The 16,150-nt window shown below is 45.0% G+C and overlaps 1 protein-coding gene across 1 annotated transcript in view; it reads right to left on the bottom strand.

Moving 5' to 3' along the window:
- GALNT12 (UDP-N-acetyl-alpha-D-galactosamine:polypeptide N-acetylgalactosaminyltransferase 12 (GalNAc-T12)) overlaps positions 1 to 5,787 on the bottom strand; it is a 50,122-nt gene extending 44,335 nt beyond the window's left edge. Inside the window, exon 1 of the mRNA XM_006863148.1 lies at positions 5,423 to 5,787. Coding sequence (XP_006863210.1) covers positions 5,423 to 5,787 — 365 coding nt within the window. The remainder of the gene's footprint in view (positions 1 to 5,422) is intronic.
- Positions 5,788 to 16,150: the final 10,363 nt, after the last annotated feature.

Here is a 16,150-nt window from a genome sequence, read left to right as displayed (position 1 = left end):
GGAGGCCTCTGGAACCATCAACGGAGAAAAGCTGAGAGCGGGACCCTACCCAGAGAAACAGAGATGCCTGAGATAGAGACAGAGATGATGACGTGGAGTGATGAAGTGACTGGGGACTTTGGACCCAGAGAGGGAACGGGACTGTGGGCCGAAAACTGCGGGGAGGAGGGTGAAGTGTAGGGGGCGGGTTTCTGGGATATACACTTTGGTTGGCTGATGATGCATGGAGGGGATTGGAACCGTGGCAATGAGATGATATACGATGGAATGAATGTAAAACTAAAGTTCTCCCATGTAAACTATCATAAAATTCACAATAAAACATTAAAAAAAAGAAAATTGGCTGTAGTCTACAACCCTGTAGAGGCAAAAAGTAAAGGCAAAACACACACACACACACACAAATGCGGTAACTCGCTACACCGTGTAGGTTCTCCAAAGATAGTGTTATGAGAACAGACAAGCACGCAGGATACATGTCTGCAAAAAGAGATCTCCTGACGAGCTCCTGCCTGCCAAGCATCAGCAAGACACTTTCTTTTGCTGAATTACCTACTTAGAGCTATTCTGAGACTTTGCCATCCCAGCACTCAAGTCCTGAACCCTGAATTCAGAATAACATCTGCAATTTTATCATTAAACAGGCTAAAACCAGATCAAAAGTTCAAGAAATCCAAACACCTGTGTATGAATTACAGTGTTTTCCCAACCAGTGGTTCCCAGCTCTTCTACCACGAACGAGCAGAAGACGGCTTGTTCATATGACCATCATCCCCACAGATGTAGCTGGAAAGATAAATGCACCGCACACTCCACTTTTTCACTCCTCTTAAACTGGTTAGAATGAAGATACAGCATCACAGCAACTACTTCAAGGCCTCTCTATTCTATGAAAACAACAACTTTTTGCAAATACTTAATGTTATTTGTTCTCAGCGTGGTTGAGTCAGCCCCTGACTCATGGTATCCACAGGCTCTGGGTCAGTAGCTGTCAACCCTAGCTGCACTTGGCCTGGACCCTACCCAGACATCCTGATTGCAATGCTCTGGGGCAGATCTCTAGTGGCGTAGTGATTAAAGCATTCAGCTGCCAACCAAAAGATGAGTGGCTAAAACCTACTAGCTGTTCCACAGGAGAAAAATGTGGCATTCTGCTTCTATAAACATTTACACGTTGGAAATCCTATGGGGCAGTTCTACACTGTCCTACTGGGTTACTACAAATCAGAATCAACTTGACAGCAGTGAGTTTGTGGGGCAGACCTCTGGCATCTGTATTTTGGCAAAGCTCCTCAGGACTGCAAACCCAGATTTCCAGCTGCCCTCTGCCTTGCTGCCATCTCAGAGTGAAAGTTCTCCTCCTGGTTAGAATGAAGGTAGAGCATCACAGCGACTACTTCAAGGCCTCTCTATTCCATGAAAACGACAACGGCGATGAAATGAGATGTGTGTGTAAGTGTTTTGCAAACCCTACACTTACTATTCTACCATGCAAAGATTCACTGTCATCCTCCTCCTCCAGTCAGGAATGTTAACAAATATAAATAAAGCTGTGCTCTAGTCCAATCGCATGCAAATGATTAGATTTTCAGAGGTGTTTGGTCTGCATAAGATCTCTCAGAATTAGAGCCAATACTCCAAAATGCCTCTTTATTGGTCCAGCCCTGTCCAAGGGAGCAGACACGGTGCCAAGCCACGCAGACGCCAGGAAGAGCCAAGCCAAACAGTCCTTCAGTCATTTCCAATTACTTGCTTCTAAGAACACGTTATCACTGCAGCAGTGCACTTAACTCAACATTGGTTAAAAACATGTGTGGGCCTATGTCCATGCTCATATTGGAGTGTGTTCTCAACCACACACTCAAATGCACAACTTTCAAAACATAAGTATCCTGCACACAAGTTTTAGCAGCATTTCAAGACTAAGTAAGAAGCCAGGCCTGAAGAAGTGCTTCAGAAAATGAGCCAATGAAAACTCAACAGATCTCAACAGTTCAATCAACAATCCAGTATCCAGAAGCATTTTGTTCCATTGTGCATGGGATCATCATGAGTCAGGAGGGTAACTCAACAGCTAAAAAGTTGAGGCACAAAATGCTATCAGACTTCAAACCACAAGGTCAGCAGTTCAAACCCACCCTATACAGGGTCACTATGAATCAGAACCGATTCAACAGCCCTTAACAACAACAAATCCCAAAACAAGAAGTTCTGGTAGTATTGTGAATTATGAGCTGAGCTGCTAATCACAAAGTCAAGCCGTTCCAATCTACCATCTGCTCTGTAGGAGAAAGAAAAGGTTTTCTGCTCCCATAAAGATTTATAGTCTTGGAAACCCTATACAGGGTTGCTATGAGTCAGAACTCACTCCATGGCACAGAACCACCACCACCATCTCAAGGTAGTAGCAGGTTTGGGGGTGACTTTTCTTTTTTTGCTTCTTGACTAAACATACATTACTTATGTAATTTAAGTAAGTATATAAATAATCCCACCAAACTCCCAAGAAGAAGAAAGGGAAGAAAATATCTCAGTTCTAGACCAGCTCTACCCCATAAATTGTGTAACTGTGGGGGCGTGGCTTTTCCTCTGCTTTGACTGGCTGCTCCCTCAGGGCCTTCCTGCTTCCAATATTCAAGGACCTAACCACCCTCCCGGAGTCCTGGTGTAGTGCAGCAGGATAAGATCACATGGTCATCAGTTCAAACCCACCAGCTGATCCTAGGAAACCCTATACAGGATCGCTAGGAGTTGAAACTGACTTGATGGCACTTAACAACAAGCACCCTCCCTCTAAAGAGCCCTAGTGCAAAAGCATTTAGGTGCTCAACTATGAACAGAAAAGTGAGAAAGATGTCCATAGTTTACAGCTTTGGAAACTCCACAGAGCAGTTCTACTCTGTCCTATCGGGTCACAATGGGTCGGAATCGACTCACTAGCAATGGGTTTAACCATCCCTCTGAAAGAAACCCTGGTAGCACAACAGCTAAATGCTTGGTTAATAACAAAAAGTTGGAAGTTCCAAGCTACCCAGCGCTTCCATGGGAGAAAGACTTGGTGATCTGCTCCTATAGAGATTGCAGCCAAGAAACTCCTATGGGGGAGTTCTACTGTGCCACATGGAAGAGGTCGCTATGAGCTGGAATTGACTCTATGGTACCCAACAGCAACCACCCTGCTTATTCATTCAACCTTCAAGGAAACTCTCCTCACTGTGAAGCCACAATTGGCCATTCCTGTTTCCTAGTCTGAATTTCGAGACCCTGATTAGCTCTACACTCCTATATAATTCATCATAAAAGTCAGTCTCACACCTGGCCCTAACCTACAGACCAAATCAAGTTTATGCTCAAGGACTGGCCTGCTGAAACCAACACTGCTCACAAGCCCACCTTTCTCTCTAGCTGGGCCAGAATACCTCTGACAGGCCCTGCTGCAGGAACTAAGGGCAGAAGGCATTCACACTCCTTATCACGCTGTGTTTGGATTACCTTCCCAGGGTCAATGCAACAGCAGGATCTATAAGCCAATCCTGATAGGACACAGTGCAGCTGTGTCACCATGGAGACTGGATACCACAAGCCCCACAGTGTTTCACAAGGAAAGTCACAACCTCAGACAATAAAGGAAGTTGGATCCTGGAAAATTCCTCGCTGACTCTCCAGAGCAGCCTCCTGAGTATTTTCTTGGCAACAAAGAAGGGAGAAAAAGACTTCTAAGAATTGAGTACACCGTGTGTTCCCAGGCATGGTGCTAGTTGTTAATTCAGAGCTTATATTATTTCTAATGATTCCCTATTTTACAGATGGGAAAACTGAGGCAGAGAGAGAATAAGTCACTTGCTCAACACCACAGAGCTGGTACCGCAAGAGCCAGGATCTCAGTTCATTTGGGCTGTGCTCCTTCCCCTAAATCTTGCCTGATTGAAACCTTAAGGTGTCAAGGAGTTTACACAAATATTAAGTCATTTGGGTGAAGTGGGAAACGCTACCAACCTCAACAAAGATTTACTCAAATATAATAGCAGTGAAAAGGCCTCAGGCAAAAGCACGAAGAAGGAAGCGAAACCACACCAAATAAAATCCACTGCTGTTGAATTGATTCCAACTTATAACAACCTTATAGGATTGAGTAGAACTGATCCACAGGGTTTCCAAAGCTGTAAATCTCTAAGGTCTACGGACCTTTTGGTTAGCAGCTGGATGCCAAAACTAAGGAGTGCAGTGATGTTCAAATTCATGCAAACTTTGAAGATTGGAGCAGAAGTGAGGCCTCCTCATTGGGGTATTCATCCTTGCCCCCACAAAAGATCTATAGAGCAGATCCCCTAAAGCCCTGAAATCAGCATGGTACCAAGGAGGCCAGAAGGGTCACTTTCCAGCCGGGGGTGGGGGGACCTTAGGGGAATCACCTACCCTCTCTGAGCTTCTCTGCATACTTGGGAGCAGGAAGAGCATGGAGGGGGAAAAGAGCGGCAGATGTATGCAGCACACACATTAGGCTGTCCACACTGGCTCCTCCAGGGACACCCCCTCTGGGTCCTCTTTTCCTTAAAGACTGTAAGGAGGGGGCTCACCTCCTGGCCTTCCTACTGCCATCTTGCTTCCTTGTTCCTGGCCCACACAGAGGACAATGACTCGCCCAACTAGCAGCTCCAACAGGAACTAGGCCTTCTGATCACACAAGCTTGGGTCCAGCACCACACACAGCCAGGAGGAACCCTTGCCACCAGCCGCTCTTGTCTACCTTCCTTCTTGAATCCTGTGGCTTGGGCTTTCAACCACCTTTTCCTTCACCTGCTGGGCCCTCCCTCCCAACGTGGCCCATTCGCTGAGCTGGCACACACAGATGAATAAACTGGGAGTCCTGGTGTGGCGCTGTGGGCGAATGTGTCAGACTACAAAGTCTTTTGAACTGCAAGGTCGGTGGTTTAAGCTCACCAGTTGCTCCTTGGGTTGAATCGACTAGATGGCACTTAACAACAACATCCCTGCGCCCAGGAGTCATGGCACAAAGAGCCAGAGCAGAGTGGGGTTATACTGGAGTGCTCCGGAGGCAGTCAAAGGGAGAGAGACTCAACAAAATCTATCTGCGTACCCCCCCCCACACACACACACACAACCCACCGTTTACGGGGCAAAGACCACTTAGTAACAGATTCGTCCATTTCTGAGATCTAACATTTTTTCCTTCACTTTCTTGCCTCTCCGCTGCTCTCCCCATCCCAGTATGAATCCCTACACTGCCCACTTCCGATCAAGACTCACTAAGATGCCATTCAATATATTTTGCCACTCAACCTACGAGTTGGAACGGACTGAGCGGCACTTAACAACAACAACAGATAGAGAAACTGAGGCCGGAGGAGGAAAAGACGGCGACTCCGAGTCCAGTGCTCCTCCTCCCAGCCAGAGGACTCACAGAGGGTTCCTGCGCTCTGGCAGGCGGCGGTGCAGCGAGATGCGATCGCTGAGGTAGATGTTGATCTGATGCCGTTGTACGCTCTCTTCCTGGAGCCGCAGCTCCTCGCCCTGCAGCTGCAGCCGCACCGCCTGGCCCTGCGCGCCGAGCGCATCCGCGGGCACCAGGGGCCGCAACAGGGCCGGGTCACGCCTCCCGGGGCGCTGGGTGCGTTGGGGTCCCGGCTCGGCCGCCCTGGTCCCGCGCCGAGTTCGCAGCACCGAGCCCAACCCGACCAGCGCCAGCAGCGCTAAGAGTGCTAGCAGCGCAGCCCGGCCGCGCCGCAGCCCCCGCGGGCAGCGCCGCCGCACTGCACGCCCCCACATACGCCCGCCAGCTGTAGCCAGCGGTCTGCGCGCCCACGCCGGCCGCCGAGACAAGATCCGGATTCCGGAACCGTCGCACCGTTCCGCCCCGCCCCCGGTCCGCCCCACCTGCGCCCCGCCCCCTTTCTCGCCCCGCCCCCGCGCCCGCAGGAGTACAGCTCCCCCCCAAACCTGGAAGTGGGCTAATATTTCTTGGGGACCCACGCTGGTTTACTAAGATGTGCATTTCCTTGTGCTGAGGTGGATTTTTAAAAGCTGTTAGGTGTCGTCCTGGAGTTGATTTGAACGTAAAGTGATCCTGTGTGACAGAGACTTGCTCCTTAGGGTTGAGTGGCACTGTAGGGTAAGCGCTGGAATGCAGTGCAATGAATGAGGCTGTCTGTTCCCGTAAGGATTTACAGGCTCAGAAACCATATTTAGGGCTACTATGATTCGGAGTTTATTCAATGGCCGTGAATTTGGTTTTGGTTTTGAATTTTATGGGAGCAGATTGCTTTGTATTTCTTCTGAGAAATTGCTGGGTGGACTTGAAGCCCCAACCAGTCGATTAGCAGCCTAACCATAACACCACCATGACCCCTAAAGTAACACCTGTAAAACCCTACCTCAGGGCCTGGCACATGGTAAGCGCTCTGTAAGTATTAGGGGAGAGAACTCCGCAGGATGCTACATTATTTTACAGCCAAGTTCACCCTAAGTTGGTTTCTAGTGGACTAAACAAACCCACTCAGGGCCATCAAATCATCAAGATGCTGTACAGGGTTTTCAAGGTTTTAAATTTTTGTGGGAGAAGAAAGCTTCATGTTTCTCCAATGGAGCTGCTAGTGGGTTTGAACTGCCCACCTTGCAGTTAGCAGTCCCATGCTTCTTATCCTGCAGTGCCATTAAGGCTCCTTATTCAGTGGAAGGCAATAGATTTTACCTCATCAGATCCAACAAAAAGGGTACTAAGATTATGAACTCCCATTTTCTAGATGAGGAGACTGAGGCCCAATGAGATTTTTTTTTTTTCGCTGAGGTCTGCATAATCATACTATTTGGAGCCTCAGCTAGTAACCCTAGATCCTGTTTGTCCACAGCTGATAGCTCATCTTACAGATGGTGACTCCATGAAACTGAAACTGACTAAACTACTTCCTCAGAAAAACACCCAAATGCACACTTATAATATGACCACACATACCGCAGCCCAGACCTCTTTAACATGTTAAAAAGCAAAGATAGCACTTAGAAGACTAAGGTGCATCTGACCTAAGCCATGGTATTTTCAATCACCACATACCCATGTGAAAGTTGTACAATGAGCAAGGAAGAACACAGAAGAACCAATGCATTTGAATTATTGTGTTGGAGAAGAATTTTGAAAGTATCACGTACTGCCAGAAGAACAAACAAATCTGTCTTGGAAGAAGTACAGCCAGGATGCTGCTTAGAAGCCAGGATGGCGCAACCTTGTCTTTCATACTTTGGACATGTTCTTAGGAAGGAACAGTCCCTGGAGAACTATATCGTACTAGGTAAATGGAGAGTCAGTGAAAAAGAGGAAGACTCCCAAATGAGATGGATTGACATAGTGACAGAAAAAGTGGACTCAAACCTAACAATGGTTAGAATGGTGGTAGGACCGGACAATGTTTCATTCTATTGTGCACTATGAGTCAGAACAGAGTCAATGGTACCTAACAGCAACTCCAGCCCATGTGCTTATGGTAAGAGCCCCTGGGCTTGGCTAAAGGTTACCTTTAGCAGTAGAGGTGGGCTTGAGGGATAAAGGGAGCTTGCTGGGATGCTTAAAATATTTAATAGAGTTAGGGATAGAGTGAGGCATGAGGTCCTAACCTAGCTGCAAAATTTAAAGGAGCACCAAAAAGTAGTTGCTGTGGAGTCCTTTCGATTCACAACAAACCCACATGTGCAGAGTAGAACTAGCTGCTCCATAGCATCTGGGCCTTTCAGAAGCAGATCTCCTGACTGGTCTTCCCAGGTGCCTCTGGGTGGGTTTGAACTGCTAGTAGTCTAGTGCTTAAATGTTTGCACCACTTTTTTTTTTCCCTTTTCCCTTCTCTTTTTGTGTTTAACTGTCATCCCATCACCCGAATTACCTCACTCTGTTGTCTTAGTTAAGTGCCGTTCAAGTCAGTTTCAATTCATAGAGACACCGTAGAGGGTTTCTGAGGAGCAGCTGGTGGGTTTGAACTTCTGATCTCGCAGTTTTAGCAATCTAGTGCTTATCCTACAGCGCCTCACCAGGACTCCTTAGCCCTAATTCTCCCTTCCCTCCCACCCCTTGACTCGCCCTAGGAGTGACTGGTAGATTCGAACTGCTGATCTTGCGGCTAGCAGCCCATAAAGATTGTTGTTAAGTGCCGTTGAGTCAGTTCTGACCCATAGCAACCCTATATAGGGTTTCCAAGGAGTAACTGATGAGCTTGAACCACTGACTTTGCGGTTCAAACCGAATTTGCAGTCCAGCACATTAACACGTAGCAAAAAAAAAAAAAAAAAAAAAAAACCCTATACACAGTGGCTATGAGTGGCTATGAGTCAGAACACACTCGGTGGAACACAACCACCGCCACCAATGGCTAATGATCATGAGCATTTCTTCATATGTTCATTGGTCACCTGAATGTCTTCTTTGGTGAAGTCCTCTGCCTATTTTTAAATTGGATTATTTGTCTTCTTGTTGAAGCGTTGAAATGCTCTATAAGTTTTAGAGAATAGTCCCTCTGGGGTCTGATATGTCATTGCCAAAAAATTTTTCCCAAACTGTGGGTTCTCCTCTTACTTTTTTTGTGAAATCTTTTGATGCACTTAAGTGTCTAATGTCTAAGAGATCCCAGTCATCTGTTTGCGTGTTGTCAGTTATGTGTGACGGTGTATTTATGCCATGTGTCAGAGCCCCTAAGTTTGTCCCTATTTTTCTCATTGATGACTTTTTAGTTCTAGGTTTTACATTTAGGTCTTTGATCCACATTGAGTTTGTTTTCATATATGGTGTAAGATATGGGTCTTGTTTCATTCTTCTGAAAATGGATTTCCAGTTTTGCTAGCACCATTTGTTGACTTTTACACCACTTTTAAAAATAAAAATAAATGTAAAAAACTCATAATGAACAAAATAGCAAAATTCTAAATAAACACAGAGTCTGGCCCTGTGTTTACACAACACACCTCTCACCCTAGTCCCAGTCCTGATCCTGTATCTTGGTTTTAGTGGTGATCATACTATCTTTTAATTCTATTTTGCCACAAACGTTTTGACGCTCCCTCTTATCTCGATGTAAAAATTAATCAAGTTTTCACTTAAAATCTATGCACTGGGCTTATGAAGTTACATTGTAATTTTAAAATAAAAAAAAACAATTAAAAAAAAAAAGATAGAAGAGTTATAAAAGAAAAACCATTGTGCCTTTAGTACAGGCCCTGAAGCCCTCAGCTTGGCAGGAGAGGCCCTTCAGAGTGTGGTTCCAATCTAGGCAGCTCCTACCTCCACAGCAGCCAGGAGAGAGGAGAAGGGAGCTTCAAATCTTCAGGCTTTTACTCTCCTTGAAATGCCCTTCCTCTTTCTCCTTGACAAAGTCCCATCATTCAAGACTCTGGGCCAAAGCCTCCTGACTGTGAAGCCTTCAATGACCCCATGACAGTGTTTCAGAAAAATGTGTTTCAAAGTGGCACCATTCCTTTGTGCCAGTCAGCGTTTCACCAGAGACACAGAATTGGTTGGATTTATATTTTTAAGACATTTGTTGCAAAGAATTGACTTATGCACTTGGAGGGGCTGAAAAGGCAAATCTGAATCCATAGGCAAGCCATCAAAAGGGCAAACAAACTATGAGGAACGGAGGCTGGAAGTCTCCGGCTGATGTTACATTCCACAAGCAGAGAATCTTCTTCAGGGAAATCTTGGTTCTGTTCTTAAGTACTTTCAACTGATTGCACCAGGCCAACACAGAAAATTTCCTCTATTTAAAGGATTATAGTCCACTGACTGTAGATGTTGATCACATCGACGAAACACCATCACAGCAACACTTAGATGAGTGTTAGAATAATTAAGGATATAGCCAGCCAAGTTGACCCATGAAACTGACCATCACACATTATTACAGCACTGGGTACACTAAAATCAAACCAAACCAGTAGCCATCAAATCAATTCTCACAGTGACCCTGTAAGGACACAGTAGAACTGCCCCCAGAGGGTTTCCAAGGCTATAAATCTTTACAGAAGCCAATAGCCACATCCTTCTCCTGAGAAAGAGCTGAAGCTTTAACTGCTGTGCCACCAGGTCTCCCTTGGTGCCTTGTTGTTGTTGTTAAGTGGCGTTGAGTTGGTGCTGATTCACAGCGATCCTGTACAGGGCTTCCAAGGAGCGGCTGGCGGATTTGAACCATCAACCTTGTGGTTAGCAGTGCAGAGTTTATCCTATGGATCATCTGTTGTTGTTGTTCTAAGTGCCTTTGAGTCAGTTCCGACTCATATCAACCCTGTATAGGATTTCCAAGGAGCAACTTGTGGGTTTGAACTGCCGACCTTGTGGTTCACAGTCCAGTGCTGCTCCAATAGCACCACACCAGGAGTCCTAGGTTACTTCTAATTAGCACCCTGACCTTACAGCAAAAAAAAAAAACAAAAACGTGAGGGACTCAGAGTATAAACTGTAGCCACTTTCTGATCCCAGAGCTTGGCACAGCGTCAGACACACAGTAAAACTCAATGAAGAGCCCAGCAAATGCAAGGAACAGTTAGTCCCAAAACGTAACAAACATGAATTTCTAGAATCTTGTTGCTAGAAGGGCCTCAGTGGTAATCTAATCTGGTAGTTCTCCAAATCTGCTCCTTGGAACCCTGAGAAACTACAAGGGAGCTGATCAGGTGGAGTGCCAATTCTCCTCAGAAACCAGAGTATTGTGAGGTGTAATACTTTGAACTTCCTTATTCGATTGCATTTTAAAAAGTTTTTCCAGTACCCTTATCCCTATTTACCTGGGTGACAAGGCCAGGGAAGTATGTGTTCCAGGGCCCCAGCTGGTAACTGGCAGAACTGGAAATAGAGCTGATTTAAGAGGGTGTGGCAGAAACTGCAGGGTGTCTACCAATATGCATTCTTTTCTTCTTTTTTTACAGAAACTTTGGTGTCTCCCCTCCTCCCCCAACCACTGGGCACCAGGGTTGCGGCCTAGGTTTCCCAGCTTCCCTTGCAAGTAGGTTAAACCACGTAACTAAGTGTGCCACAAATAGTCCATACGTGGTGGTATCATTTGAGATTTATGAGTCATGTGCTAAAGAAACTTCCTTACCTTTCCTTCTTCCTCCTGACCAGACTGTGAATGGGAAGACTGGTTGGGCCATGAAGAGAAAGTCAAGAAATGAAGATGGTGATAAAACATGGCAGAAGGAGCCCAGGTTCCTAACATTATGAACATAAACCAGTTGACCGCCTCCTTTCAGGCTTCATGTACGTGAGAGAGAAAACTTCTACCTCATTTAGGCCACTGCTTCTGTGGATTTTGTGTCATATGTAATCAGATCTAATCTTAACTGATAGAGGAATAATTTCAAGATGGTGATGGTTACGTGTGTGGAGTCAGTTCCAACTCATAGCAACCCTGTACAAGGTTTCCAAGGCTGCAAATCTTTATGGATCAGAAAGGCTCATCTTTCTCCCGCGGAACCGCTGGTAGTTTCAACCTGCAAGATGTTGTTGTTATTATGTGCAGCAGAGTTTGTTCTGACTCATAGTGTACTTGCACAGGGTTTCTGAGGCTGTAAATCTTTACAGGAGCAGAAAGCCTCATCTTTCTCCCATGGAATGGCTGGTAGTTTCGAACTGCTGACCCTAAGGATAGCAGCCCAATTCATAACCACTACTCTACCAGAGCTTAATTCCCCCAAAATCTGGTTCTGATAGTGATGGTTTTAAAACAATGTTGTGAATTCTTGGATATGCCCTCTCCTTGAATCAGCACAAAATTGTAACTGTTTTGATCAATAGGATATGGCAGAAATGACATTCGGAGACTTCAGAGATTATGCATTAAGGACCATGCAACTTCCAACTTTGCCTTGGAATCACTTGTCTTGGGGCATTGAGCTGCTATGGAAGAAATCCAACTATCTTGATTCCATCATGCTGGAGAGAAAGACTCAGGCAAACATTCAGGTCAATAACGTCAGCTACGCCCAACCCTCGGCCAACCTGGATAGTCCAGGCATCAGCACGTGAGTAGAGACCAGTTTGGAAGGAGCTCTTACAGCCCTTAGCCATTTGAGTCTTCTCTAGTCACTCAAGTCATAATAGCTGTGACACCAGACACAGAAGAGAGGTAGTCTTTCCAAATTCCTCATCCACAAAATCTTTGCGCGTAATAGAGTGATTATTGTTTTATGCCAAGAAGTTTTGGTATGGTTTGTTGTGTAGCAATAAACAAGTGATCCTTTTAATCAACATTTTCTGATTCGGAAAATATTTATTGAGCACGCTAGGTACTAGACACATTATAGCAAACAGGACAGGCAATTTTTACACCAGAGTGCTTACAATCTAGTGAAGAAGACAGATATTAAAAGAAAAACTTACTAGAATTGTGAATATGTATTTCGGAGAATTGCAGGATGCTAGAAAAGCTGATGGAATCCTAGTGTGGTGCTGTGGGTTAACGCGCCAGACTGCAAAGCTGTTTGAACTGCAAGGTCGGCGGTTCATCACCAGCTGCTCCTTGGAAACCCTATACAGGGTCGCTATGGGTCGGAACTGACTTGATGGCACTCCACAACAACATAAGAGCTGATGGACTTCTGGGGTGCTGTTGTAGGATAAGCACTAGATCTCAAGGTCGGTTTGAACCACAAGGTATGCGGTTCAAACTCAGCAGCAAGCAGCTCCTTGAAACTCTATACTGGGTTGCTGTGAATCAGAACCAATTCGACATCACTTAACAACAACAACATAAGAGCTGTAAGAGCAGAACCTGATCTAGGAAGAACAGTATGTTTATATGGATGCCTGAAGGCCAAAGTTATAGTATGGCGCTGTAGGCTCAGCACTGCACTGTGAACCACAAGCTCAGCAGTTCAAACCCACCAGCTGCTCCTCGGAAACCCTATACAGGGTTGCTATGAGTCGGAACCATCTCAATGGCACTTAACAATAACAACAAAGTCATATCAAAGATTTGAAATCATATCTTAGGTCCATCTGGAATTCCCTCTGCTGACACCCAGCTCAGGGAGAACGGTTTAGTATTTCCGGTGGATAGAAACTGTAAACTATACATATATGTAGTTTTTCACCTTGGAAAAAGGCTCAAGGATTTTTATCAAATATTCTTAAGAAAACTACAAATGTAAAAAGGTTAGGAAGCATTAATCTAGTTTGATTCGGTCCTTTGACAGATATGAAGCTGCCTTAAACACAGGGTGGGGAGAAGGTCTCAAAAAACTGGTGGTTTAGGTAGAGTTAGATATAACTTGCTGTCCTCTTCATTGTACAATCCCTAGTTGCTGGTGTCCCCAGAAGAAAGGGACCTTCCATGATGTTCTTCCACAGGAACCGTGAGAGAGACTGGACTTGGGATAAGTCAGGCAAACCAGCTCACCTGTGGGAGGTAGCCCCACCCACAGAGCTCAAGGCCCCACCTACTTCCTCTGCTGGCTGATTCAGAAAGGCAGGTGTGAAAGGAAGGACCTGGAACTGCACCTTTTGGCCTCTGTCCAGACACCCAATACACTGTAAGATCTGAGATCAGATTAGAAGATAGACAAGGATTACAACTCATAGACTCTTGGATCTGTTTACCAATTGGAATGCTTCCCAGTAGAGGCTTAGTTGTATAAAGAGAGTTATAGAATTAGACCTTAGAAAACAAGGTTCACGTTCCAAAGTGTTGGATAAAACTAATCACTCATTGCATACCCACTGCATGCTGAAAACTGCTGAACACTATTTTACTATTGCATTTCAAGGTCTTCGGGTAATACAAATGGTTCACACTCAACTACTAACCAAAGAGTTGGCAGTTCAAATCCACCCAGTAGCACCACAGAAGAAAGGCCTGGCAATCTGCTTCTATGAGCTCACAGTCACTGAAACCTTTAGGAGAACAGTCCTACTCTGAAACACTCAGGGTTGCCATGAGTCAAAATTGACCTAACGACAACAGGGTTTTTTGGCTTACTGTCTCGTTTCACCCTCTTGACAGTCTTGCAAGGTAGACAGGTAAGGAAATTTAGGCTCAGAGACTTAAAGTGACTTATTCAAAGTCAAACAACCTTCAATTGTCAGAGCAAGGATCTAAATCCATGTGTCCTGAATTCCAGTCCATGTTTTCCCCCCATACAACTCACTGCTTTGGGGGTTGATACGCACTGGACTAGGAACCACAAGGTAGGCGGTTTGAATCCACCAATTGCTTCATGCAAGAAAGATGAGGCTTTCTGCATTCACAAAGATTTACAGCCTCAGAAACCCTATACAGAGTTGATATGAGTCAGAACTGACTCGACAGCACTTAATAACAGCAACAAAATGAAATGAAAAGACAGCGTATCTTTTTGGTTAAGAGCACACCATTGGTGCCCACTTGCCTGACCTCAAATCCTAATCATTCTCTATCCACTGAATGTGTTTATCACTGTAATGGTTATGAGTCAGACTGCTAATCTCAAGGTCAGCAGTTCAAAATTACCAGCAGTTTCTCAGGAGAAAGCTGAGGTTTTCTGCTACCATAAAGATTTGTTGTTGTTGTTAGATGCCATCGAGTCAGTACTGACTCATAGCGACCTTATACATAGCAGAATGAAACACTGCCCAATCTTGGGCCAACCTCACTATTGTTATTACTACGGCCTTGGAAACCCTATACAGGGTTGTTACAAGTTGGAACCAACTCTATGGCATGCAGCCACCACCACCAATAATAGTAACTCCTGAGTGGACTTTTTGGGAGGGAAAGCACTGAGTCCTCACCCAGAGTAACACTAAAACCCACTGTCACAGAATTGATTCTGACACACTGCAACCCAGCTGTCTTTGACAACTTCAGTCTTTTATGTTTTGTGAGATGACATCTAGAACACTATATACGAAGAAAGCAAAAGGTCATTAAAAAGACAGGAAAGAAAGAAAAGACAAAAATGGATTTCAGAGGAGACTCTGAAACTTGCTCTTGAGTGCTGTTGTTGTTATGTGCCGTGGAGTCGATTCTGACTCATAGCGACCCTGTACAGGGTTTCCAAGGCTGTAAATCTTTACGGGAGCAGAAAGCCTCATCTTTCTCCTGAGGAACAGCTGGTAGTTTCAAACTGCTGACCCTGAGGTTCACAGCCCGATTCGTAACCACTACGCTACCAGAGCTCCTCTTGAGTGTAGAGATGCTAAAGCAAATGGAAGAAATGAGGAAGCAAAGAGCTTAACAGAAAATTTCAAAGGGCAGCTCAAGAAGACTAAGGCAAATATTATAATGAAATGTGCAAAGACCTGGAGTTAGAAAACCAAAAAAGAAGAACACGCTCAGCATTTCTCAAGCTGAAAGAACTAAAGAAACAATTCGAGCCTCACTTTGCAATATTGAAGGATTCTATGGGCAAAATGGAGTACCCATGTGGCACTGTGGGATAAAGCACTGGACTGCAAAGTCGGTTTGAACTGCAAGGTCGGCAGTTCAATCTTACCAGTTGCTCCCTGGAAACCCTATAAAGAGTCACTATGGGTCAGAACCAACTCAGTGGCACTTAACAACAACAACTTGGGGGAAATGGAGTTTTGGAGTAGTGCTACCAGAAAAGCGCTGGACTACTAACTGCAAGGTTGACAATTCGAATCATCAGCCACTCCTATGAGTTGGAATTGACTCACTGGTACTGAATAATAATAATAGGCAAAATATTGAATGATGCAGAAAGCATCAAAAGAAGATGGAAGGTATGCATAGTGTTACTGCACCAAAAAGAAATTATCAATGTTCAACCATTTCAAGAGGTAGTATATGATCAAGAGCCAATGGTACTGAAGTAAGAAGTCCAAGCTACACCGAAGGCACTGGTGAAAAGCAAGTCTCCAGGAATTGATGAAATACAAATTGAAATCTCTCAACAAATTGATGCAGCACTGGAGGCACTCACTCATTTATGCCATGAAATTTGAAAGACAGCTGCTTGGTCTACTGATTGGAAGATATCCATATTTGTGAACATTCCAAAGAGCGGTAACACAACAGAATGCAGAAATCATTTAATAATTTTGCCCATGATGTTGTTGTTGTTAGGTGCCATTGAGTCGGTACCGACCCATAGCGACCTTATACACAGCAGAACAAAACACTGCCCAATCCTGGGCCAACCTCACTACTGTTGTCACGCT

This window comes from Chrysochloris asiatica, unplaced genomic scaffold (assembly GCF_000296735.1).
Source record: "Chrysochloris asiatica unplaced genomic scaffold, ChrAsi1.0 scaffold00053, whole genome shotgun sequence".
Classification (NCBI taxonomy): domain Eukaryota; kingdom Metazoa; phylum Chordata; class Mammalia; order Afrosoricida; family Chrysochloridae; genus Chrysochloris; species Chrysochloris asiatica.
The sequence above is the reverse complement of the archived record's forward strand: the minus strand, read 5'-3'. Positions and strand labels throughout refer to the sequence as shown.